Raw genomic sequence first — 25822 nt, forward strand, 5'->3', positions numbered from 1 at the left:
CAATTCATCTTTAGAATGTATGCTTTGGGGTGGTAATTGAAGACAGTAATCCTAAAAATTAGAAAGTAAAAGGTGATCTAGTTGGAAATTAAGATAAATGTGTTGGCATCTTAATTTCATGGCATTTTATGAGAAGATCAAAGTCAAACACATAAGTTCTTTGCCTTTAATTGGGAGTCCCTTAGAATTTCTTTTGAGAATTTTTATGGAAAAAGGCAAGAGGAAAGTGCTCTGATAAACGGTATGACTCAGGGAAATTATTGTTATTGCTACAATGATTCCTTTAGAACAGGAAGAGGGAGGAATTATAGGTGCAAGAGACTAAGACAAGAAGTAGAGGGATAAGTGTCTGGAGAGGGTGGCAGTAGATATAATCAAGAGCATTTTGTTTTTTAAACAGGGAATAACATCTTTTTCTCATCATTTTCAGGACAGAAATGGAGAAAAGTGAATATATATCAGTGTTAGCCATGTTATATATCAACATTAACTATCACACCAATTCTATGAATAAATTCTCTATCATCTCTCTCATACAGATGAAAGAACTGAGGTGTTATCTATTTTATAAATGGTAGGATTGAGGCCCAGGGAAATAAAAAGGAAAAAAATTGCCCAAAGACATGCACTAATTAAGAGGGTAGAGCTGACAATTAAACAGGTTTGCTCGCCTCCAAAGCCACTTGATTGTCTATCCTCTCTTAAGAAATAGACTCCATTCTGTCTGTCTTGTAAGACTTTTTGACATACTTTCACTCTCTTTCCACACAGCATGCTCCCTTAAATAATATTTACCATGACTACTTATCTTTCTAGCAACACAAGTAGTCATTAATCACATTTGGGTTAAAACTTTATTTCTACCACTTTTGGTTTGGTGAATTGGGTAATTAGTTACTTAACCATTCTGTACCTGAGTTTCCTTATTGATTAAATCAGGATAAAAATAGGGTTTTTCAGGCTGTTGTATTGGTTAAATATAAAAATACAAAGAAAGCACTTAGTAAAGAAAACAGTCTGTTGTAAACACTTACTACTTCTTCCGTTACTACTACAGCTTTGATGACTACTACTGTTGCTATGGTTAGACTCGGTTTATGACATTTGACATGTTGCCTATTGTGTTTTTCTCTCTTCAATAGACTGTAAAATTCTCAAAATCAGAGACTAATTCTTAGTCATCTTTGAAACCCAAGCACAGAATGTTGTTCCTGGTACTTAGGAGGTACTCAACACATGCAACATAAATGGTCTGAGGCCTAGATGCTCACATCCTTGAAGCTGTGCTCTCTTTTCCTCCATCTGGCCTGAGATGGTGTTTCTTATCCTTGAAAATTTATTTCTACAGGCCATTAAAACTTTCCTGATCTCTCATTGATGACTGAAAGTGGATTGGAGAAATAGGTCAATTAACTGTGGGATCAGATGTTAGATGGGTTATTGATGAGGATACTGAATTTTGCAAGATGGATTGCTAACTGGAAGGAAAGATGTGTCAGACACTGTAGAAAGTGTAAGAGAATTGTGGAAATTAGTACGTCATTTTAAAAAGGATAAGAAAGGAATAGTGAGAAGATGGCAAAATATTCAAAACGAGTTTTTTTGGTTTGGTGTTTTTTTTTTTTTTTTGGTTATGATTTCCGCAGAAAGTTTTAGAAGTGGCAGCAGAGTCCAATAAGAATGCTTTTCTTCGCTAGATGCTATTCTTCCAGAGAACATAAGCTCATAATAATATGGAAATATTTTTTAGAACATTAATGAGTTGACCTAGTTTTCAAAATATGCTAATCAAATATCACACAGTTGACTACCATATGGTATAGCAGAAGTGACAAAATAATATAACTGGAAATGAAAGAGACATCAACATGACATTGATAATCCTAATCTATGTTTCATATTAAATCTTGGATTTTGAAATAATCTTTAAAATCTTTCAGATACGCTAATGAAAACTAAGAACAAAGCTGATTTCTTAGGATGCCATTTTAAATTGGAAGTTAACCAGATGTTGGTGTGCACTTCTAAAGGAAGTTGTGATTCCTACAATTCACTTCCACTGGAATAGTCCACAGACCAAGGACTGCTCTCCTAATTGGTGGGACTGGGGAAGTTTAAAACCAAGTGGCAGAATAAATGACCTAGAATTTCAACAAAATTTCATCCATAAAATTTAGAATTTCTGCAATTTTCTCTTATACACCTTTAATTTGATGTTTTTAAGTTAAATTACCTAGATATATGCACCAAGTAAAAACATAGTTTATTTAAAAATTATGTGTATTTGAGTTGAATATATATACATGGGACAATTATAGTTACTACTATTGAATAATGAGAATCTATATAGGATTTCTTCTGGCATTTATTGACATAAGGTATTAATTGTTATATACATATTTTTAAATCAATTTATTTAAACTAAAAAAAAAAAAAACAAACACAGTTCACTTGTTTCTCCTACTCCCATCCCTCCCTTGCCTCTGTCAACCATCAATCTGTTTTCTGTATTTATGAGCCTAGTTTTTCTTAATTTACAATTTGTTTTAGATTCCACATATAAGAGAGATCGTATGATATTTGTCTGTCTTTGTCTCATTTGTTTTATTTGGCATAGTGCCCTCAAGATCCATCCATGTTATCACAAATGGCAACAGCTTATTCTTTTTTATGGCTAAATAACCTTCCATTGTTCGATCATACAATAGCGTATTTTGTATATATATATATATATATATATATATATACACACACACACACACACACACACACAATGGAATATACACCACAATTTCTTCATCCATTCATCCATCAATGGACACTTATGTTGTTTCTATATCTTGGCTATTGTAAATAATGCTGCAGCGAACTTGGGGGTACATAGATCTTTTCAAGTTAGTGTTTTTGTTTTCTCCAGGTAAATACCCAGAAGTGGAATTGCTAGATAATATGGTAGTTCTATTTTTAATTTTTTGAGAACCCTCCATACAGTTTCTATAGTGGCTGCACCAATTTACATTCCTACCAACAGTGTACAACCATTCCCTTTCTCCATATCCTCACCAACACTTGTTATTTCTAGTCTTTTTGATAATAGCCATTCTAACAGGTGTGAGATGATAACTCATTATGGTGTTTTGTTGTTGTTGTTGTTTTGCTGAGGAAGACTGTCCCTGAGCTAACATCTGTGCCAATCTTCCTCTATTTTGTATATGAGACGCTGCCACAGCATAGCTTGATGAGCAGTGTGTAGGTCAGCCCCTGGGATCTGAACCCTCAAACTCTGGGCCACCAAAGCAAAGTGCACAGACTTAACCACTATGGCATGGGCCGGCCCCAGTCACTGTTGTTTTGATTTGCATTTCCCTCATGATTAATGACGTAAAGCATCTTTTCATGTACCTGTTGGCCATCTGTATGTCTTCTTTTTAGAAAATTGTCTAATCAGATCTTCTCCCATTTTTAAATCAGATTAGTTCTTTTGCTATTGAGGTATATGAGTTCTTTGTATATTTTGGATATTAGCCCTTATCAGATACATGATTTCCAAATATTTTTTCACATTCTGTAGGTTTCCTTTCCACTTTGTTGATGGTTTCCTTTGCTATGCAGAAGCTTTTTAGTTTGATGTAATCCCACTTGTTTATTTTTGTTTTTGTTGCTTTTGTTTTTGGTGTCAGATTAAAAAAATCATTGCCAATGCCTACTTCAAGGAACTTGTTGCATATGTTTTCTTCTAGGAATTTTATGGTCTCAGGTCTTATATTCAAGTCTTAATCTATTTTGAGTTAATTTTTGTGTATTATGCAAGATAGTCCAGTTTCATTCTTTTGAACGAAATTGTCAATTGTTAATGATATTGTTATACACTAGGAAGTAGCAATTCAATAAAAAGTATATACAAAGTTGATCTAGCTATATATTTTTATTAAAATGCTAAAAATTTTTGAAGTTTGCTTGTGGGATGTTGTCCCTGATATGTTAAATTATTGTGTAAGGATATTGTTTCTCACAAAAGTATTCATTTCAAATTGTTATTAAAAATTGAGGTATTTTCTAACAAAATTATTTTCATTTATAAGAACAGACTTTATAAATGCATATATGATTCCAAAAATATTTTTTCTTATTATGGTCACATAATCAAATATGTGAAGAAAACTCATTTTGTTTCAATTCAAATATTCTTTTTTTGGGAAAGGGACCTCATTTTAACAGTTTAAGAATGATGCATGAAGAAACCAATTTTTTTGTTAGAGAAAATGAGTTGTCGACATCGCTCTAAGTGTTTTATAACTGAAGAATTTACTGATTTTCATTGGTTCATTCATCTTCCATATTAATATCTTATGCTAATTGAGTGCCCAAGTAAATAAATTGCTTCCTTGAATGTATATTGTTTTTAGATGATCTAAACTAAAATAATGCTTATTGCAATGGCAGTTTATTGAAACATTAATAGATTACTTATTTTCACCATATGATGCAATATGATAATAAAAAGGTTGTGCTCAAATTGAATTAAATAACAAAATTGCAAACTGGGGTTTAAAATTTGCTGAATGTAGATCTAAGACCAGCCATTTATTACTTTTCTCTCCTACAAAGTTGGGGTTAAAAAAATGCCCTACTCAGATAAAGAAGATCAAATGAGATCATGAAAATACCTTGAACATTACAAAGTGGTAGAAAAATGTAGTACTGCTATCACCAAACAGTGACTTTAGTACAGGTTTATTAGTGCTTCTGCACTTCTGATTATGTTAACTTTATTTAACATTATAATGTTAAATCATAACATAATGCAATGCGATATACTATAAAGGGTTTCTGCTCTGAGGTTTAATATGTACTGCTATCAATCAGATGATTTTATAAAAATGTATAAACATTTCCTTTGAACAAGTTCAAGAGTATTACTTCTCAATAATGAATATAGAGCTACCTGGTAGGACATAATTTTAATAAACACTGTCTAATGACAAAGAGGAGTTTAGAAAGAGGCCAGTATGGAAACAATTGCAAATTATATTCCAATCTTCACTAGGAGGAACAGGATATGTTAGTTTTTGAATGATTAGGGATTTTGTAATCCCGGGTATTTGTTGTTTGCTTTTTAAATTCCAGAGAAGTTAAGAATTTAAAGGATAAACTTTAACAATGGCATGTTTCTAAAATTAATGAGTAGACTATTGTTTTGGCCAAAATATAGTAATCTTAGAGTATTTACTTATGCTTTCGTGAGTGAATATATTTCATAAGCGTAAGAATTCAATATACTCTTTGATAGTGTACTTTTCCATATGGATGCCAGATTTTATTTCTGATGCTGTATAATTAACCTGCTTCCTAAACCAAATACAGTAAAGTTACTTTCAACAAACATGCTATTAGGGTCAAAGTAATGCAAAGAAGAAAATAAGCAATGTTCCTGAGATTGGTAGATGTCAACAATGCAAATTTGAAACATAGATGTACCATTTTTAGTCATTATCTAAATTCAAGCAGAATTTATTGAATGGTATATAGAGACCTATATTAATGTGCTGACATTTATCAGCAACTTAAAACATTGCATGAAAAAATAAGAATATTTCAGAACTAATGAAACTGTCATTCTTTTTTTGAAATTCAGGGATGCAGACACCCTAAAATGTGATACGTATTACAAAATCCTAAAGTAGACAAGCTGTTTGATTTTCAGACACAAAATTTGATCTGAAAGCGTTTAAGTGTCTCTAGAATTAGTTATCAATAAAACAATGAAAACATTAAGAACTGCGTTACACAACTGACATGAATTTAAAAACGTGATTTACTTGAAGGCTAATGCTTCAGTGAGATTTACAAAGAAAGCATGGAAGTTGAGACTTAAAATTTACCCAAATTGTGATGACTTGAACACATTTATGAAAACTTTTGCTTAGGTACCATATAAATAAATAGTGTGTCTACAAGTATAATGTTTACATTAAGAGACATAAAATACATTCTTTTGTTACAAGAGAAAAAACTTGACAGTTTAATATAGTGGTGGTGTGGAGTTGACAGATTCAAGATGCAGCTAGGCCTCCTCATTTTTTAAAACTTTTTCTTTTGTTTAAAGAAAAAAAATAGGAGACTTTGCCTGTCAACTATCTGTGTTAACTTGACCTGCATCATTGTTTAGCCCTGAAGTACCCCATCTAGGGTATCCACTGAACAAATACGGGCTTCATATCTTAATGATATCTTTCATGAAGTCTTGTTTGTGAGTCACCTTGCTAATTAGCAAGGCGATGTTGGAACCTGTGGCCACGTCATCTAATACTAGATGAGGGAGATAATCCTGAAGGTAGGTGAAATATAAGAGAAACTTCATCTGAACTGTGTTGCAGCACAGAGGGGTCAACCTGGTAAAGCTATTTTCTCCCAGCCATTAGTCTCCAAAACCCAGCTGAAGCACGACAGACTGAACTGGAGAAGAGATTATGGCATAAAGATTAGTTTGAAGATAATTGTGAGGACACTGCCCAGTGCTATGACTCCAACTGAGTAAAGATAAAAGTGGCCAACACTCAGAGGGAAAGGAGGGAGGGAGAGCAAAGAGGTCAAGGGATGGAAGGAAGCAGAGTGAATGCCACCATGTGCCAGTGATGAGAATGTGAATACTAATAGAGGGCAATAAATCAAAATCCAAGAAGAACCAAACAAATGTAACATCTTGACTCATAGTAATGGGACATTTTACTCTTCTTTGTGAACCCTGGGCTAGTACAAGCACAGAGAATACTTTTTCCCAGAATAAAAGTATTTTTCACCCTATCTTCCATTCTCCTTATGTCTTCTGCCTAGATGGCCCTTCATTTTACTTCACCTGGGAAAATCTGACTTATATTTCAATTCACAGCCTGTATTGTTTTCTGAACATTTCCGTGATCCCTTTCCACAATTTAAATACTTCCTACTCTCTGATCCCATAGCACTTTTATTATGAGCTTGCATTTGGCAGTTATCATATTGTAACCTGGTTCTTTCCAACAATGACTTATGTATATTGGTATTTCCTATACCAGGTGTCATGTGAGGCACTGAGGGCAGAGATAAATTAGATCCTGTCCTCAAGGAGCTCACAGTCTAGAAAGGGAGATGGGAATGTAAACAAAGAAATTATACTTCGTGATAAGTATGGCAATAAAACGTATATAGAAAGCACAAATTTAGTACAGACAAGGTGGTTAGCCTAACCTAGGGATGCGAGGATCAAGAAAGACTTGCCAGAGAAGATGATGTAAGGCCATTTTGTTTTCTTTATTTCATTGTGAACTCTTGAGGATAGGGGTTATGTCTCACTCATCTGAATATCCTCATCACTTACCAGTGCCTATTACATAGTACACAGACAAAAATCTATCACTGGAATTTAATTGAATGGATAAGAATCTGGTTGTAAAAGATAAAGTGTCTAGAAGCTCAATTTCTTTATATTCAAAATCGTCTTTTTGTTTGGTTTGGTTTAATTTGGTACCTGTGCCTGTGTGTGCTTGCGTATTTGAAACAAAAACCAATGTGTTTCTTTGGTCAGGTTGACTGAAAATGGCCATCCTATATGAGGCACCATTTCTGTGACTTCATTCTCTTTCATTTATAGGTCCTCTTATTATATTAACTTAAAAGAGGTATGTTTCTTGAATTAACTAGAATAAGAAAATTGTTAGAAATCAAATAAACTAATAGCATTTTGCAGATTTTTTGAAAAATAATGTTTTCTTCTTTATGGAAACGTGCATTTTGCAAACATTCACCGACTTTAAATAACTATTACAAACAAAGTGAAAATAAAAAGAATGGATGTCTCTGGCATAAGGCCAATTTACAGCTAACACACTATAACACAATAAGATGACATTGAATTCTATTTGTTAAGTGTGTCTTTGAAACCATGAAACTTGATAGATTTCCATTAAAATGAATGCAAATTGTGTTTAAAAAATGAATTCATAAACCAAAGATTTCAAAATGTTATACTAATCACTCCATATTAATAAAATGCTTGCTTATGACCTTCAGGATAGGCAATTTCAATAACAATTATTGGGTATCTTTGTAGATCTTGAATGAAACCAAACTGATTATCATAATGACACATTATAGGATTTCATCCCCATATTTCTTTTTTTAGGTATGACATAAATGTAACAATATTTAAATTAAAGGGCATAAAAATTCACATCGTCACCATAATAGAACCCAGTTTACAGATGACTACAATGAAGAAATCTGCTAGCTGATTATGTAGCAACCTGGCTCTGGTTCTCAACATTTTCTAAACTTATGTTCCTTGACATCATATGCTATGGGGAACAGTAAAGACATCTGAATTCAAATCTTTTGAAGAAATGTGTATTTAGCAACTGAATACATGCTAAAAGGAATAATTTACAGCAGCAATTTCATTACATTTTTCTCTCCAGTTTTCTAGTTCCCATCTGAAATGCAATGATAAATACAGATATGGAACATATTTACTACCTGGCAAAAAACATGCGTATTGAATGGGCACACACCTTCTGCCCTTAAATAGCACATAAACCACCTTGTTACCTGTATGGGAAAATCTTGCATTTTAGGATGATGTTGAACACATTGAAATTGAGTACCTATAAAAAGTTGCATTTTATACTGTTCTTCCTCTTCTTTTCAAAATTATTTACATCTCTTTTGCCTAATGTGTAGGTAGCAAAAATATTAAACACATATTAAAAGTCACTAAGTAATACATAAAGAGGAGCATTAAGTGTGCATTTACATGCATTTACATTTTTTGTTTGATTTCAACTGGGCCATAATTTCTCCACTGCAATGTATCTTTTTCCTACCTTAAGACTGCTGTCATCATTTGCTTAAGGTCACGTGAGTCTCTTAAAGTTTCAACTCTGATAATACATGCATATACCAAAGCCTATTAAAACTAAATTAAATGAGATTTCGATTATTTTTTGTGCAAACTGCCCCCTCTCAATACACATTGGCAGAAGATTATGACTGCAATGAGTTATTTACCTGCAAGTTAAATCTATAATTTTCTTTGAAAACATAGATTTGATGGTTTATAGAGACATGACAGTAAATTTGTTTGTTTTTGTTTCTTCTAATTGAAGTCTAGAATTTCTTTCTATGGATATTTTACAATGCTAAACAAAATGCATTCAGCCATTGGAAGGCCTCCCAAAGTTATCATACAACCTCTATCCCTTCAAATCCTTTATTTTTAAGGACTTATAAGATACTTCTATTATTGCAAATAAATCTGATGTAGCTGCAAATTTAGAATGAAATGCAACACTGAATTTTAGTACAGTTAAGAAACTCTATGAAAATAAAAGAATGACCTATTTTTTGGAGCACTGTTTGTTCGTTGATTTATATTTCAAACACTTTTTTTTTCTCTACAGGGAGTGTGTCCTTCAAATAATTTAAAATTCAGCTACCATTTGAGGATGTACTTCGATGTACTTCCAAAAGTAACACTGTATTAATCAATGGAGCCTAAAATTGAATGTAGAATATTTTTAGACTTTCATTTGAAACAAGCATCAACAAATTGCTTATTCAAAGTAATGATTAAAACTGAAGCATGAGCTTCCATCTGTGAAATATTTCAGCTGATAGAGAATTTTTTAAAAATTCACTGTAGTCTGAGGTGAGAAATTAATGCTCAGTTAATTAGAATCCCAAGACAGCTAGAGTTAGAATTTCAATGTCACTTTCATTAATTGGCAATGAGATGTTTCCTTTGCATTTTTGTGCATGATGAAGGCCCTGGGGAGGGATTCTGGGAAAGGTGAGTGCAGTGCAAAAGAGAGTATATTGTAAGGCTGAAGGTCTTATACATCCTTGAGACATGACAAAGGGTTTAACATGCTTTGAGTGTAGGTTGTATCCTGGAAAATAGTTTGTATAAAAGTCATTCCCATTGATGTGAAAAGAATCACGTGTTCTTTAGACAGATAATTGTCTTAAACATGGTGAGATAAGAGGCAGCTGATACAGATGTAGACAGAGTTGGGAAATTTACTTTTAAGCTGTTCTGAATATTACTGATCTCTGTCTTTTCAAAAAAAATTAAGTGGCACAGATTCCTAATGGAATCATGAGAGAGTTTTTATGTCTCAAATATCATGCAGAGATTCAAGCACAGAATTAAGAGACATTTTCTATTAACATTATATTAAGATAATTCTTATTATTTTCATGAAATATGCAGTTCCTTTTTTCTTCATTAATCTACTAGGTACAAAAAAATGCATTTAACAAATCAATTTGTTTCTTCCCTTGTTTGCTAGCTAAATGCTCTGTTTTTCTAAGGACATTATGCAGGTTAAAATTAAGTTAGATAATGCTTAAACAAGGGGAGGTGTTATTTGTTTGAATTCCTCAGAGAAATAAAGCATAATTTATATCCAGGTTTTAGGAATTAATTGTTAATAATGTATATATGTTTCTAGGACAATACTGGCTATCCCTCTCAGAACTGAAGACAAAATGTCAAAAAAAAGCAGCACACAACTGGGTTTTTTTAAACAAAAACTATATAGCACAATAATTGTAAGACAAAGACCTACTCTAGCTTAGAAAAAAGCTAAACTTTACTGCATATTTGTCATGGTACATTTAAATTATAGTTTTAATAAAATACATCTTTAGGTCAAAGCTGAAAGAAGACATCAGTAGTAGATCAGTGTAGTCCATTTTTCTTCAAGAGGATGAATGGTTTATGTTTTTTTATGTTTCCACAGACCATTTCATTTAGTATCGTTTTACTCCTCTAGTACATATAAACATGAGTGCTGGTAGACAAAAAATATCCTTGAATCCAACCACATTTTGCAATATTCATCAGCTTAGTAAATCCATGCAGTTTATTTTAAACTTTTAGTTCAATAAAATGGCTTTACTAATGCAGTTTTTCTTCTTTAGATGGCAATATGGCAAATGACATTTTTATTTCTCAGTCAAAGAAGAAAGTGAAACCTCTACAATGAAATCTCGTAGGAAACATTGAGTCTGCTAAAGTGAACATCTGTGTTCACCTGACCTCTATTAGGTGTTGGAATTAGGAGGAAAGCCTGTTAGGAAAGTTACTCATGGACTTAATTTATAATTGGTGGAACTCAGTTGCATTTCCCACCATTGTAAACATCCCCGTAATGCCATGAGAAAAGTTCATGTATATTGCATTTTTTCCAGTTATTGTCTAGGCAAGTTTCTGCTTGTTTGAGGTTTCTAGAGGTAATGCACTTCAGACACTCCTGGGTGCCCTCTCAAATTCGTGGGTCCTCCTGTTTCTACCCTTCTTATTTTCCTGTAAGTGCTTCCATTTGTTGCTGTTCCCTTGGGTGTGTCCTGGCCTTTGCCGTCGTTGTTTTCGGTCCCTTTTCCACACTTGTTCACAGAACTCATCCATTGTGTTCAGGTTGGGGTGGTTGATAAGCTGCATGAAGTCTCTGTACCAGACCTTCTGGCTGGGTGTCATGCTGTTGGATATTTCTTTGGTCTTAGAGCCATCACCATCATCATCTTTGTGAAGAAGTTCTTCCAAATGTTCTGTGTCAATGACTTCCAGGGTGACTTTAAGAAGAGTTTGCATGAATCCGTGTTCCACAGCATGACAGAGGTAATTGCCTGAATCCTTCCTCTGTAGACTACGGAGTAGAAGGCCTTGTTCCGTCCTGATGATGTGATCATCTACTCTGATCTAGCAGAAGGAAAAAAGATCGTAACAAAATATATATATTTAAAAGAAATATAAATTCTGAAACTCTGTCTCAGTAAAAATCTATGTTATGTGTTGAAGCACATTTTAACAGTTAATAAAATTTCTAACTGAAGAGAAATGATAGCATTTCCCATGAGGGAAAAGAAAATCTCTGTCAATTATTTTTAAGATACATTGCAAAATATTGATTGTCTACTGTTTTAATTGAATTTCTCATTATAATAATTTAAAATACTCAAGATAATGGGAAGAAAGGACAATGATATACTTTATTTTATAGATTTTAAAGAAGGTATATAAATATAGGAGAAAGTTAACATTAAATATAGGAATTGGAAAGGCAGAACTATAATGCCAGAAAGCAATGTAGCATTAGAATAAATTTATAATAAGATTTAAAAAATAAAATTAAAAAATCAGCAGTTGAGCAAGCAGAAAAAAGCATGGGATTACATGTTTAACAATTAAATATTAAATTACCTAGGTTTTAGATGTGACATAAATATGAATATATGCTCCTGAGTGTATCTAACTTCAGTTTTATTTTGAAAACAGCTTATAACAGAGATCTCTGAAAGCCTAAGCTGGTAACATATAAAATCAGCCTTGACATTTGTATGATGTGATCACATGTTTAAAGCCTTCTTCAAATGTCAAAAATGATAATGGGAGGATTTTTACCTTTATATTCAGATTATGTTTGTAAAATACACAATGTCTGCACATAATACATTTACGAATCATCTACATAGTTCAGTTATTCTTATTTAATGCTTTTAAAAAGCTTTAAAGACCCAGAGTACTCACTGAGATTTTCTGTGTATAATTCTTTAATTTTACAGATAAATAAAGGGATCCAGTGAGGAGGAAGCTCTGTCTGATGCAGCATGTATAATTCATATCAGACTTCATACTGGGGACTCAGATCCTTCACCCAAAATCTACTATTCCCTTCCTCAAATTTCCCCTCCCCATTTGAAGAGGAAGCTAATGGAGAAAGGAAAGTACCTTTGGATAGCAGAATTAATTGAACAAAAGTTAAAATTAGTAGGAGGATTTTATTTTATTTCTTTTTGTACACAAATATAGATAACATAATTGCTTTGAAGATAACTACAAGAAGAAAAAAGAAGACTCTAAAGTATATCCCCAAATTGCTTCTGGGATAAAACTCTTACCAGTTCACCTTTGTTTCTTCAAATCCTAGCACAAAACCTGTCATCTAATCAACCTTCAGTGAATGCTTGTTTAATGAATGAGCTATTGATGGGTTAAGAAAAGGATAAAGATTCACAGTACTTTCCCCCCACCTCAGGTCAACCATGCTGGGGTCATTTAACAGTATATGTTAGATAGAAATAAGCCAGTCAATTTCATCCCTATACCTCTTCTTTCTGCTCTTCGTTTCGCCTCTGGAATTGCCAATAGACCAGAGCTCGCTGCGATTTTGGACTGCATTCCAGGAATGTGCTACTATTTTCTACTCCATAGATGATTCTTTCTTCAAGACTGTGGCCATGGTGATTATCTGGCCAGTGAAGAGGAAATAAAATGAGAAAATGTTAGACAAGCAAACCTAACTTTCCAAAGTATTTATTTGGCAATTCAAGAGATAAATTGGTTGCCAAGTTGGAAGTTTTTCCAAATTGATTGAGGATGACAGCAAAGTCATGGATGTAAGGTTTCAAAACCCAAGTGCCTACCTAAATAGACTATTTTTGTATGGGTTATGTAAAGCATATGCAGAAATTTGTCTACCAGAAAAAAGCATTACATTAACAAAATCAGTCATGTGTGGAGTATAGTTATACACCTTTATACGCCATGATAATGGGCACCAAGAAATTATTTTCACCATAAAACTCTATGCTGTGACGAATGGGGCCAGCTCATATTGGGCTATTAGTACAATAGTCATACTTACTCTACAGCACTTTTGGAAACAAGAATCTGTTTCTGAGAAATTATTTTGCCTCTTTGTGTTTCTTTCTCATCTGTAAAATTAAATTCACTAGCCAATAATATTTATCTGGTATTTTACAGAATACAAGTAGAATTCAGGAAGTTTATACTCCCCATCAATAATCCCTAAATAATCCACAAGTTTGTTCTGAAGATAAATTGGTGTGAAATATTTGGGATGGCTCAGAGGAAAGATGCACAATTATAATGTAATGTGGTATCCATTGTCCTTATTTTAAAATGACACATCTTTTATTATTTTCAAGAATTAGGCTAAAGAACATGGCAAGTGAATATATTAAAATGCAGCAATGAGGAAACCTGTTTCCTGATTAAGTTTCTATTATTTTATCCTTTATGTAACTTCCTTCAATGTGGTAAATGAAACACAGTGAAGATCAAAAGCACGACACAGGGAGTCTAGGTAAAACTCATTTAGAGGAAAAACTCCTTATTATCTTGTATAATCCTGTTTCCATTATGACATCCTGTACAATCTGGAACTCATTAAGTTAATTTAGAAAATAATAAATACATTTTCACATGCATAGAGGGCTGACAGTGTAGACAGTTGAAAAATTTTTGTTCTCTCCTTCAAACTCAGCGAGATTTTTAATTAAAAAAAAATGTTTCCTCCCTTTTTTGGCATCACTTTGACAGTTTTGTTATAATCAACTGAGTACTTCTGTCTGTCATAGACAATATGAGTTGCTCTCACTACACTTAAAGCTTTCCAAAATCCTGCTTCCATCCAATTCCTGTACATGGCCTATGTCAATCATCTCCTATCCTCATCCTGCCTACAGGCGACCTTCTGCCTCCATTTTCTATCTCCCGGGATGTCAACTTCACTGCCTCTTCCTCTATTACTCTCGTGTGAAACAAAACTCCTCTAATATTGGGAAGTATCTGTTCCTTCTTATTCAACAAATCAATCCCCTGGAAATAGGAAAAAACAGGAAATGACTGAAATGTAAAGAAACAGCAATATGCAACTGATTCCAAGTCACATTTTTTTCCATATTGGAGATATATATCTTTGTGTGTCAATATCTACTTTGACTATGGTAGCATTTTCCTTTTTCCTCTGAAATTATTTGTATATCTTTAATTGATACGTTATGAACAGCACATGTTGCTGTGCTAGTTTGCAAGACATCTGCTTCCCTGGATTAGAGAGGAATTGAATCTCTATGCCCGACAGGGGCTGGAAAATCTCTTGTATTTCAGGAGTTACCATGACTAATTAGAATGGTTTGTTAAGTGTTCTTATTCCAATAAAATTTTAAAAAGTAAAAGAAAAAATTTTAATTAAAAAAAGAAATCCTTTCACTTTTAGGAAAAAACTTTCCATTCAATCTCTACATATTAATGAATCATAAGATATATGACAGCATGATAACATAGAAAAAACAATCCAGTGGGTTTGGAAACAAACACCATGGTGAGCCACCAGTATCTTCTGGCTTACCAGCTATACCTCCCAGGCCTATTTTTCCTGTAGAAATTTACGATAATAACTGACTAGTCTCTTACCTAATCTGTCTAAATTACTAAGGATATCTATAGAAATCTAAGGTATCAGTAAATCATTGCTCTCAAACATAGGACTCTTTAAATCCCTCAGTACATTAGTTGACACAAAGCTAAGAAGAGCGATGCAACTTGTATAATAAGAAAGAAGAGAGTTTAATATAAATGTAACATTGAATAGGTACACTTCAAAAAAGTAACTTGGTTGTCTTCTTCCCAATCAATTTAATCATTTTACTTGAACCACAGAGAGCTTTCTGTTAACCTTTCTTAGTCCTGAAAACCTGCTCAGTTTTTAGTTTCTCTTCAAGATCACGTCTGGTGGCAGCAAATGATTCCCAATGTACAAAAAGAAAAATTCTCTTGATAGTAAATGTTTTCTTCTATTTAAAAAATATTTCATTTTATCTTCTACTTACCTATAGTAGAATATAATGTAAGATGTTATTTGATTTAACCAAGAATTTATACCAAGTTATTTTTAGTCTATTATAGCAACAGTTGATGGTCTTTTTCAAGAAACATTGACATTCAGGTACTTTTCTACCTGAATGAGATAAGAACAATAACTGGAAAGTTTGGTTCATTCGCCTGCTAGCTTTAGTTAATTTACCTTTATAACTACTCTTCCCAATACCTTAAGGACTCATTCCCCTGTAAATTGGCCCTTTCTTTCTCTCCTTTGTCTAAGTAAAAAGCAAAAGAAAATCTAGTTAGCAAGCAGTGAAGCTAAAAGTCCTGTCATATTAACTCTCAGCGAGTCACTATGCAGAGGCACTGTTGTCTTTCCTCGATTTGAGATTCACCTATTCTATGTTTTGTTAGGTACTGCTGCCATCAGCAAAAATTGCAAAAACTAAATTTCCACTAAGTGTAGCTATTTCCATTAATTCCTCTGCAGTAGAATGTTTCTATCATCAGCAACTTTTAATTTAGGGCCAGAACTTTCATTTAAAGTGGCCTCAGCCAAGCATTCAGATATTTGGGTGCTCAGATGTAACAACCTGTAAACATTTTTTTCTGTTAATGTCTCCAAACCTGACATCTTATAAACAGATACCAAATAAATATTTAGGAAGAATGATTAGAAGGCACTCAGTAAATATCCATTCCCTTTCCTGGCCCTTCTACCCAACTGCTTGAGTAAATTTTGCACAACACAGAAAACATTAGAGGTCCAATAACAATATGTTTCTCTCTCTCTCCTTTTCTCCCTCCTTTCTTCCCCCTGCCCCCAATAACTCTTTGTCTCTCTCTCCTTCTCTCTCTCTTTCAGAAAAATTTACGAAGGAACAACATTTTGATTCTTGTCTTCTAATCTTACTAGATTTTCAATTTTTTCTTTGAATGTCAAACGTACTCTCATTTTGACTGTTTATTAAAGCAAACAGCTTTGCATAAAAATGGCAGCATAGTATAGCTATAAGTATTTTCAGAGCATATAATATTGAGCTCGTAATCACCCAATATAAATCAGAAGCTTAACTGAGAAAACACTGTTGATTAAAGATTTCTTGAAGGATATGAAATCTTGCAAATTCAGGGTTAGGTAAAACCCAAAATCTCACTCTAGATTAAACTAGTTGATCTGAGAGCAGTTTACGTGGAACACATTGTGTTAATCCCCTAACATAATTGATTTTATGGAATTGTGTTGGCTGAGGTTCCTCTGATTATGTTGAGGAAGCCCATAAGCAGTACTCTATGGATTTGCTCACTGTGTTTATGTCACAATGTGGTTGAGTATGATGTTCGTTGCACTGCGGTGTTTTCTCCACGTTCATCTTTGAGAAATTTTTCTTTTTGGTCTTAGTTTTTAGGAATTATTGAGATTCTCTTGAACAATTGATTTTTTTAAAATAAACTTTGTGACTGATTAGTTGATCGCATTTCCCCCTCTACATTGGCTAAAAAGACCTACTTAGAGGGGTTGGCCCCATGGCCAAGTGGTTAAAGTTCCGCACACTCCACTTGGGTGGCCCAGGTTTGTGGGTTCAGATCCCAGGCATGGACTTACTCCACTCATCAGCCATTCTCTGGAGGCATCCCATATACAAGAAAATAGAAGAAGATTGGTACAGATGGTACCTCAGGGCTAATCTTCCTCGAGAGAAAAAAGAGGAGGATTGGCAACAGATGTTAGCTCAGGGCAAATCTTTCTCACAAAAAAAAAAAAACCAAACAAACAAAAAAAAACTCATTAGACAAATTTATGTTTTACCCTTACAGCTTCTTGGTAAATATGTTCTTGCTGCATGCATGGTTGTGTTCTCTGTCAGTATACCTGCTATGCTTATGTGCCATTATTGCTATCTTTACCTTATCTTTGTTTTTAATCAAACAATTGCAAATTGTCTTAAATATATTAGGTCATTTAGCAATTATAGACAACATAAAATTTTTATAACCCTTTTTAATATCTTTTATGATGTTCTTAAAATATATCTACATAAAAAAATAATGTCTTGATACAGAAATATTCTTAAATATGTGAGGTGATATTATTATTGCTGTTCTTGTGACAGTTTCAACTGTTAATTCAAAACTTAAAAGCCTTTACTGAGAATCCACACTGAGACAAATTATAAACTTCTTCTCAGCATCATTCCTATTCCCCGCACCAGCATCAAAGAAATTATTTCCTCTTCTATGTTTCCTAAAAATCTTTTTTTATATATCTCTTTAGAGCACATGAAGTCTTATTTGTTACAATTATTTGTTCATCTGGTTATCTTCCTCCATACTGCATGTTCCATAATTCTGGCACAAAGCATTCAGGAACGCTTAGCTGATGTCCGTGGAATGGGAAATCCAGGTAACTATTTACATTGCATTTAAAAGCTGGAATCTCATGTAACTTGACATCCTCAAATCACAGAGTTATTGTAATTACATAAAAGAAATGATTAAAAGTTTAATCAATTAAAAACAGGTTTATAACCTTGATTATGACAGAATATGTTATTAAACTTTTAGTAAATGTAAACATCTCAAATCTAAATTTGTTAAGTTTTATAATGTTACAAGAGTTGATTTGAGATATGGTGGGAAAAGATGATGACTAATCAAGTATATTCCAAAAGCAAAAATTCCAAATATGAGATGATAGGAAGAGAAAGAGACTTGAGAAATCATATGAATACATTTTCACATCTCCAGGGACACCTGTATGTCTCAAGGATGTCCATGCCAATGAGTTAACCTTGTAGATTTCCAGAAAGCAAGCAATCTCATTTTAATCCATTTTAAAATCTATTTAGCAACTATTTTGAATACAAACTTTTGTCATGAACATTACCAGTAGACAAGAAGGGTAAAGTTGTTAAATTGGCATAGTGAATTCTCATGGGTTGAATAATCTGAATAGATACAGCAAAATAATTGAGAGCTACAAAAATTAAGATTATTTTAAAAACATCACAGTGTGTTTGAATAACACAATGCTACAATATGTTACAGCTGTTAATGACAAGAAATAATGTTTTTAAGGAAGCAGTCTTCAATTAATCATTTCCTCTTTTAGTGGGATAATTTATGAAAATGAAACGAGGCTAATAAACCAGAAAGAATGGGAGGAAAGAAAGAAGTTAAATAAATTGCTTCCTTTTGTAACAACAAAAAGTCATGATATCCATCATTTGGCCAGAAATATCACGTTGCTAAAGGCCTTATTTAGTATTTGATTCTCTTCCAATATAGCAGAAACAGAAGGCATCACATTTCAGCTTTCCATTTATTTCACTTTTCATTTTAACCCTATAAGTGTCTCCCAAGATTGAAATGTTAATAATGTAACAATCTTAGGAAATTTGACAACATGTAGAAAAGACAGAGATGAGTAAGGTGGTGAACCATATATTTATTCAACTATTTGATCTCTGTTATCATTTTGATGTTCTCCTCCTTCAGGTTATTAAAAAGTTGAATTTCATAAATAATAAATATAAAAGTAAAAAAACTGGGGGAGGGGAAAATGGTTGCAAATTATTTAAATATTCAGCAAATACAGTTTGTCTCTGAACTGCATAACAAGAAATCTAATTCCAGTTGTTTTCATCATATTGCAATTTAATTGTTTTTTCAATAATATTCACTGTTAAATGTTATTCAGGGGAGGAAAGAAAATGTTGCCCATCAACTCTTAGTGACAAGGAAAATTGTACATATGCACTTCTTAAGTATAAGCATCATTACTTACATTTTCCTTACTAGAATCAAGATGATTTTCTCCAGAAATTCAACAGGCACTTTATCAATAGAAAAGAATCTAATTTGATTTCAAGCAAATGAATAATATCTCTTTAAGTAGCAGTAGCTGAAAAGACATTTCGCTGGATGAATCAATGTCGTAAAATATTTAAAAATTTAAAAAATTGACAATAAAAATTTCATTCATCTTTAATATTCATGTATATTTTTGGACCTATTTACATGGTTAACTGATTTAATAATATTATATACTACAGTGTACTTAAATTCTACAGTATATACTAAATAAGGTAACAGGGATCATGTTTGCTTATTTATCAGGATAATTCTTCTTACAAGTTTCTCCAATGTTTTGTATGATACTAATACCAACTAGTTTCCCAGTAAATGTTGAATTCGAGTTTGCGTGCATGCATGAATGCAGCTAGAAATGCATGCATCTATGCATATTAAAGTCCACGTGATTAATACATCCATTTGTCAAGTACAAAAAAGACTCAACTAATGAAATCTTAGACAAAATTTAAACTTACAATCTGTCAACTTGTGAAAATAAATTTAAACTTTAAACTACTTTGTTTTATGCCCTAAATTAAGATCTGTCTTTGATGCTGGGAAGTAATTATCAACCAGAGCCCAGCATTTAGAATTTTACAATTCAGGTAGTTCCTAATCTTCCTTGAATCCACAGATTCAAGTAGATTCATGTTTAAAACGTTCTTGTTGGTAGATAGATAGGTAGATGCATAAATAGACAGATAAATAGGGCCAGGTATTTTAATTTTATTATTCATAGGTAATTACTGTATTTGAGAGAATCATTAGTATCTTATTTTTTAAAGCCTTATTAATTTAAGATATGAAAATGAAATTGATGTGTTATGAGCTAACTGTAAAGTCATCTGAAAAGTTATATTTAATACTGTGCTTAGTATCTGGTGATATTAGAGGCTGCAATGCTTCCTAGAATAGGGCAGGCTGAAATTCAATTACTTAAAAAGCAATACCAATATGAAGATATCTACTGTAGTATTTATTTAGTTTATATTGAACATATGATATGTTTTATTTTCATAATTTTATAGCAAACAGTTTACCAAGAAAGCACATATAATCTATATGCCAGAGTAAAATTACCATAGGAACTTTTACATTTAAAAATCAGGAAACATGGACTTTAATGTTTAATTTAGTTTTTCCCAAAGAGTTATGATAGGAGATGATGGATAATACCAAGTTGCTGAAGCATAAATCTATAAACAATAATGAAAATACCATCTTGTATTTTAATATGTGTTCCTTATGAATTTTGGAATTTAAAGACATACAGCATGCTTAAAAACTTTCCATTTACAACAGTTCAATTATAGGTGTATAAACAATTGGATGATCTCAGTTGACATATTTAAAAACTTAAAAAGGAGAAATGACAGCGCAAAATTTTTCAAACTTCTTATTCAGGTTGTATGTGCATGTCTTGCACACGTGTACTGTGAATAATTGAATTATCTGCCTAAGAGAATATTGGAAGATGACTTTTGTGATGATTGATTATCTCCAGTGAAAATAGTTTCAAAAGGGTTTACAGAAATCATAAAAAATAATACTTTAATAATTTCATTCTAAGATGCACACTTCTTTATATTTTAACGTCTCTGATATCAGAATATGTCTTACAATTGCTTTTGATGTGAGTTGATGTTGCTATTTCCCAGAAAAAATCTGTTCTTACTTCTGTCAGACACATGAGATCCGACTACCCTAATACCTCTTTAACTTAAAGTCTCTGTCTAAAGTTTTTGGTCCACCCCGTTGGTGTGAATCCAGAAAGTAAAGATTCATGAGTACCATCTTGTGATTCAAGGAGTGTTTTTTCCACCACCCATGATTATGGTTGAAACAGGCAAATTTCCTTGCTATCTTCTTCTGCATGGGAGTTCATTTCTCCTTTGTATTAATGATGAAACATATTGTGTCCTGGCTTGATGTGGGACTATCTATTAGATTGTTCATCTTGGACAGCTTTTCTTTTTCAGAAGTACATAAAGTAATGGTGTATCTTACATTCAGTGACATCTTAGACTTGATACAATTTATTAATTTATTAAATTTAGGGATTTTTTAGAGCTAACATCATGCTCATCTATCAAAGCTTGAGGCTTCTCTTGGGGCTAAATACTCAGATTCATAGTTGGATTTTCTATATATTTAAAAGACGCTAAAGCACAGACCAAACTAGCATTGCTACAAAATACTAAATGTATAGCTCTGCAGACCATAAAGATGACACTGCCAAAGACATTTTATGAAATTTTGGAATGATTTTGATGCCACCCAAGACAGAAATTGGGAAGAGCTAGTCATGGAGATAATTAAGAAGACTGAATTCTGTAGAGTTTTATTGTTGGGAAGCTAAAGAGAAAATGCATGTATGTAGAACAGCCAAGATAACTGTTATGAAGTGAAATTCAATGATGGCGTTAAACTAGAAGTTAGGACCTAAGATATTTCAAAGATTAAAAAAATCTAAGATGTTAATTTTTTAAAAATGTTGTTACTTATGGTATAGCTTTTTCCTTTCTGGACATGCAGCTCATAGTACAGCTCATTCTTGTTTAGTAAAGAGGAAATGCGAGGTAGTTTAAAGGTAAATTGACTCACCCAGTCATGCTCTTGAATGCAAATTCAGACAAGATTCAATTGTGTGCACAATAGTGATTTTAAGGAAGGTAACGAATTGGAAACAACCTGAGGTTTCTTTTTAGCATTCAGTATGAAGTCTGAGTGGGAAGACAAGAAGATCTGCCAGCGCATATATATTTAGGGTTTTATACTAAAATTTCCCTAGGTGAATAGCCACCAGTGATGGAGTGTGCTGGACCAAGGGGAAGCAGACCTGGATTTTTCTCATTCATCTAGGCCAATTCACCTTTAGGGCTGCCTTTACATGAGAGGAAGCAGAGTGCTGAGAGAGTGTTAAAGGTTTCACGGAGAGTAAAATTTCTTCCACCTTAATTCTGAGTTATTTTATATAGTCTCTCTGTTAAAATCTCAGGATGTGTGAAATATAGAGTGTTACAGAATATGTTTACCATTACAGCTGGAACTGATCATCCTGAAGTGTATAATTTGACTTCAAGTTGCTTAGCAGCTTTCTGTGAAAGCATCTCATATCTTTATATATTTCCATATGAGCACGTATATTTCACTCACTGTGAGATGTGACATTAGCAAGCCATCATACAGGATTTAACAGAGCTGGGCTCTGGGTTTTTGCCCATTTTACTTTCAAATATTGACATCACCTATTCCAAGATAATTCACTGATTCCTAATGATAAGCCTCAGTCTGGCCATTTGGGAATTCCTGACTTAGTTTCCATATATTTGAAATTTATTGTAATCTATGGTGTATATTTTTTTATGCTTGGTCAATTAGCAATACAAGCAGACAAGGAATAAAGAGGCCTTCAAAAAAGGAATGTTTTATTGCTGCAGAGCTTCTTGGACTATTTTACCATTTCCTCCCATATATCACAAGCATCTACTTAGAGTTGTTTATTCTACCCCCGACTCTACCCCAAAAATAGACCCATAATACTGAACCACAGCAATTCCCTTTCCTCCCTACAGTATGCATTCTGATTGAAGAATCAGGAGAAAAATTGATTCATGTTCATTTTATTTTCCATAGCTAAGCAATTCTACATTCCCAATTTCTACAGGCTTTCACCATTCTAATTTCATCAAAGCACAACTTAAGCACTCTCCAAAGTCCATTCATGCAATTGTCAACAACATTTATTTATCCACAGTCTCACAAAAAAAAAATGAATATGCCTTTGATCAGCTGTTCCTTATATAATTGTACACTCATAATTCCAGCATATGTATCATTTTGAAAAAATACTGAGTCTTTGAAGGGACTGGATTGCTAAACAAATAGAAGTATCAGTAAGATACTGTGGGGACCTGGAATTGGCCACCCCAAGATATGTCTCTTTGGCATCAGGATTATTTGAGGCCAATTGCTTTTGATAAACTGGGACAGGGAAGGAGGCTCTGAGGAATGGAACTTGCCCTTTGTTAGGACACGTTTACATTTGTAAGGTAAATCTCTATCTGTAAAGGTGCCTCCCTCTCTGTACCAGGAAGAAGAAAGGAGATGACCTTCTCTCTAAAAACTCTTAATCAATACCAAAGGCAAGGACTTAAAATCTGCATTTTATTGTGCTTGTCTGGTAACCTCCTGTAACTGACTTCCCTCCCCCTCCCAACGTTGGCATTTTTTTAAGGATTAAGCATCTTTCCTTAGGCTAGGAACTGATTGCTGTGCTCACCTGTGACCGCCCAGCTCCAGACAATAGACTTGCCTCCTGCTACGCCCACCACCAAGATAGCAGACCACTACCTGCTGTGTCCATCAAGCGCTGTGCTGACAGGGCAATCTTGTGACTATTGTGGGAGGGACATTTCAATCACATGTGAAACACCCTGTTTGGGGGTATATAACCACTATGTGCACCCCACTTCTTCGGTGCCCTTTCTTCCTTTGGGAAGAAAGGCCCCGGGCCATGGTTCCTCATAAAGCTTTGTTTAATTTTCTCTTGCTATTCTGTCTCATGTGAATTTAATTCGTTCTCTGGCCAGACAAACCGACATTTGGGAAGAGGAAATGTCTTCCTCCCCTACAATACATATAAAGATACAGAGACACAGACATATCAGTGAGATATATATATGTCAGTGATATATACATAGTTCTCCAGCAATCTTCAAAACATAGCATAGTATCCTACATATAGAGGTGTATAATAATTATTTATTAGGTAATGGATTGGTTGATAATGATGTTTTTAAAAGAGAGATTCTGTTCCTGAATATGATGGTGTTAATAATAACAATGTATGAAAAATCATTTTCACAATAAATAATAGATGCTATTTAGTTCAAATCTCTACTGAAACATAAAAACAAGTATCTATGCTACAGCTTGAAATATTACACTATTCACTTAAGAAATATTTATTAAATATCTATGATATTCATGATATTGTATCTGTTACAGCCCTAGAGATAAGAGTAAACAAAATAACAAGGTCCATATTGATATGGAGATTAAAGTCTGACTGGAAATGAGATCTAGTTACATTGTCTTATTTCTTTTTCTTCCAGTTATTATCATTAGCTTCTCCATATCTAAGCAAGTAGATTCTTTATAATGAATTAATATTTCATAATACTGCACTGCTTAAACTGTGCTGATCATAATTCAATATTTTTACGTGAAATAGATAATGGAAGACTAGTGCATGTTTTGCTGTGCATTTGACACATTTAAGAAGGGTGTGTCAATAATTCATTATATCTGTAAAAAGATAAAGACTGATAACATGTGCTCTAATTTATTGATATATTTTTTCTTTATAATGAGAAAAATAACAGACAGGTAAGTCCTTGGCAGGAAAATTTTGCAAGCAAAACTGGATCCAGAATATAGGCTCAGTTGGTGGCTGCATGTCCTCTGGTATTGGCATCCCCCAAACAAGACTGTGAACGCTCATAAATCAGACACCAGCACATGCGGGATACACAGCAGGGGGATCTGACTTTCAGAGAGGTAGCTGGGTTTTCCAATGCATGCTGGGTGTTGTTTGTGCAGTGTATTTTCTTAACATTTATGAAACAAGAATATTCTATACACAGAATTAGTAGATCAAATCCAATTTACAAAAACATCAGACCTTATTTTAGGATTAATGTAAAAGTTACCAAAAAAGTTAATAGGATAATTATATTCAAGTACATGTAAAATGTTTACATTTGACATTTTAGCCATTTTTAACCATGAATGTTCATTAGCAGTGATGTCATTGGTAAGTTTCCCCAGTAGAGGGAAGCATAGCCTCATTATTGTTTTTGTAAAGGGTTGAAGTAAGAGGAGTGAGATATACTACAATATTACTGCATTTTAAATGAAGATTGGTTGATATTTTAGCATTAAATAAGCAACTTGACATTAAATAGGTCTTGACATCTTTTAGGGAGCATAAAATGAACTTCCTCCAAAATCCTCAGTTCAAGGGAATATCAAACTAGTAAATCAGTGTGAAGGCATCTGAATTAGCTTCTACTTGACTAGGATACCCAATAACAATATATTGGGTCTATATCATCAGCATATTAATGAATAATTTGCAGCTCTTATTTTAAGATCACATTTTCTTCTTTGATGTATCTAAATGAATATTTTTGTTGCCTACTACTCTCAGGTTGCCACTGTATACAGAAGCATGTACTTAAACCTTTTTGTTAATATGAGAAAATTGAGCTTTACATCTCATAAAGGTCTGGAAGCTGG

General features: G+C 33.3%; 1 protein-coding gene across 2 annotated transcripts in view; it reads right to left on the minus strand.

Moving 5' to 3' along the window:
• Window positions 1-8036: 8036 nt before the first annotated feature.
• The window catches only part of SEMA3A (semaphorin 3A), a 450150-nt gene continuing 432364 nt past the window's right edge, over window positions 8037-25822 (minus strand). For both annotated transcript variants that reach the window (XM_046669012.1, XM_046669013.1), the window contains 2 exons: window positions 13144-13286; window positions 8037-11737 (listed from right to left, as the gene is read on the minus strand). In XM_046669012.1, coding sequence (XP_046524968.1) covers window positions 11282-11737; window positions 13144-13286 — 599 coding nt within the window. In that variant the 3' untranslated portion in view covers window positions 8037-11281. The remainder of the gene's footprint in view (window positions 11738-13143; window positions 13287-25822) is intronic.

This window comes from Equus quagga, chromosome 8, assembly GCF_021613505.1.
Source record: "Equus quagga isolate Etosha38 chromosome 8, UCLA_HA_Equagga_1.0, whole genome shotgun sequence".
In the NCBI taxonomy this organism is placed as follows: Eukaryota; Metazoa; Chordata; class Mammalia; order Perissodactyla; family Equidae; genus Equus; species Equus quagga.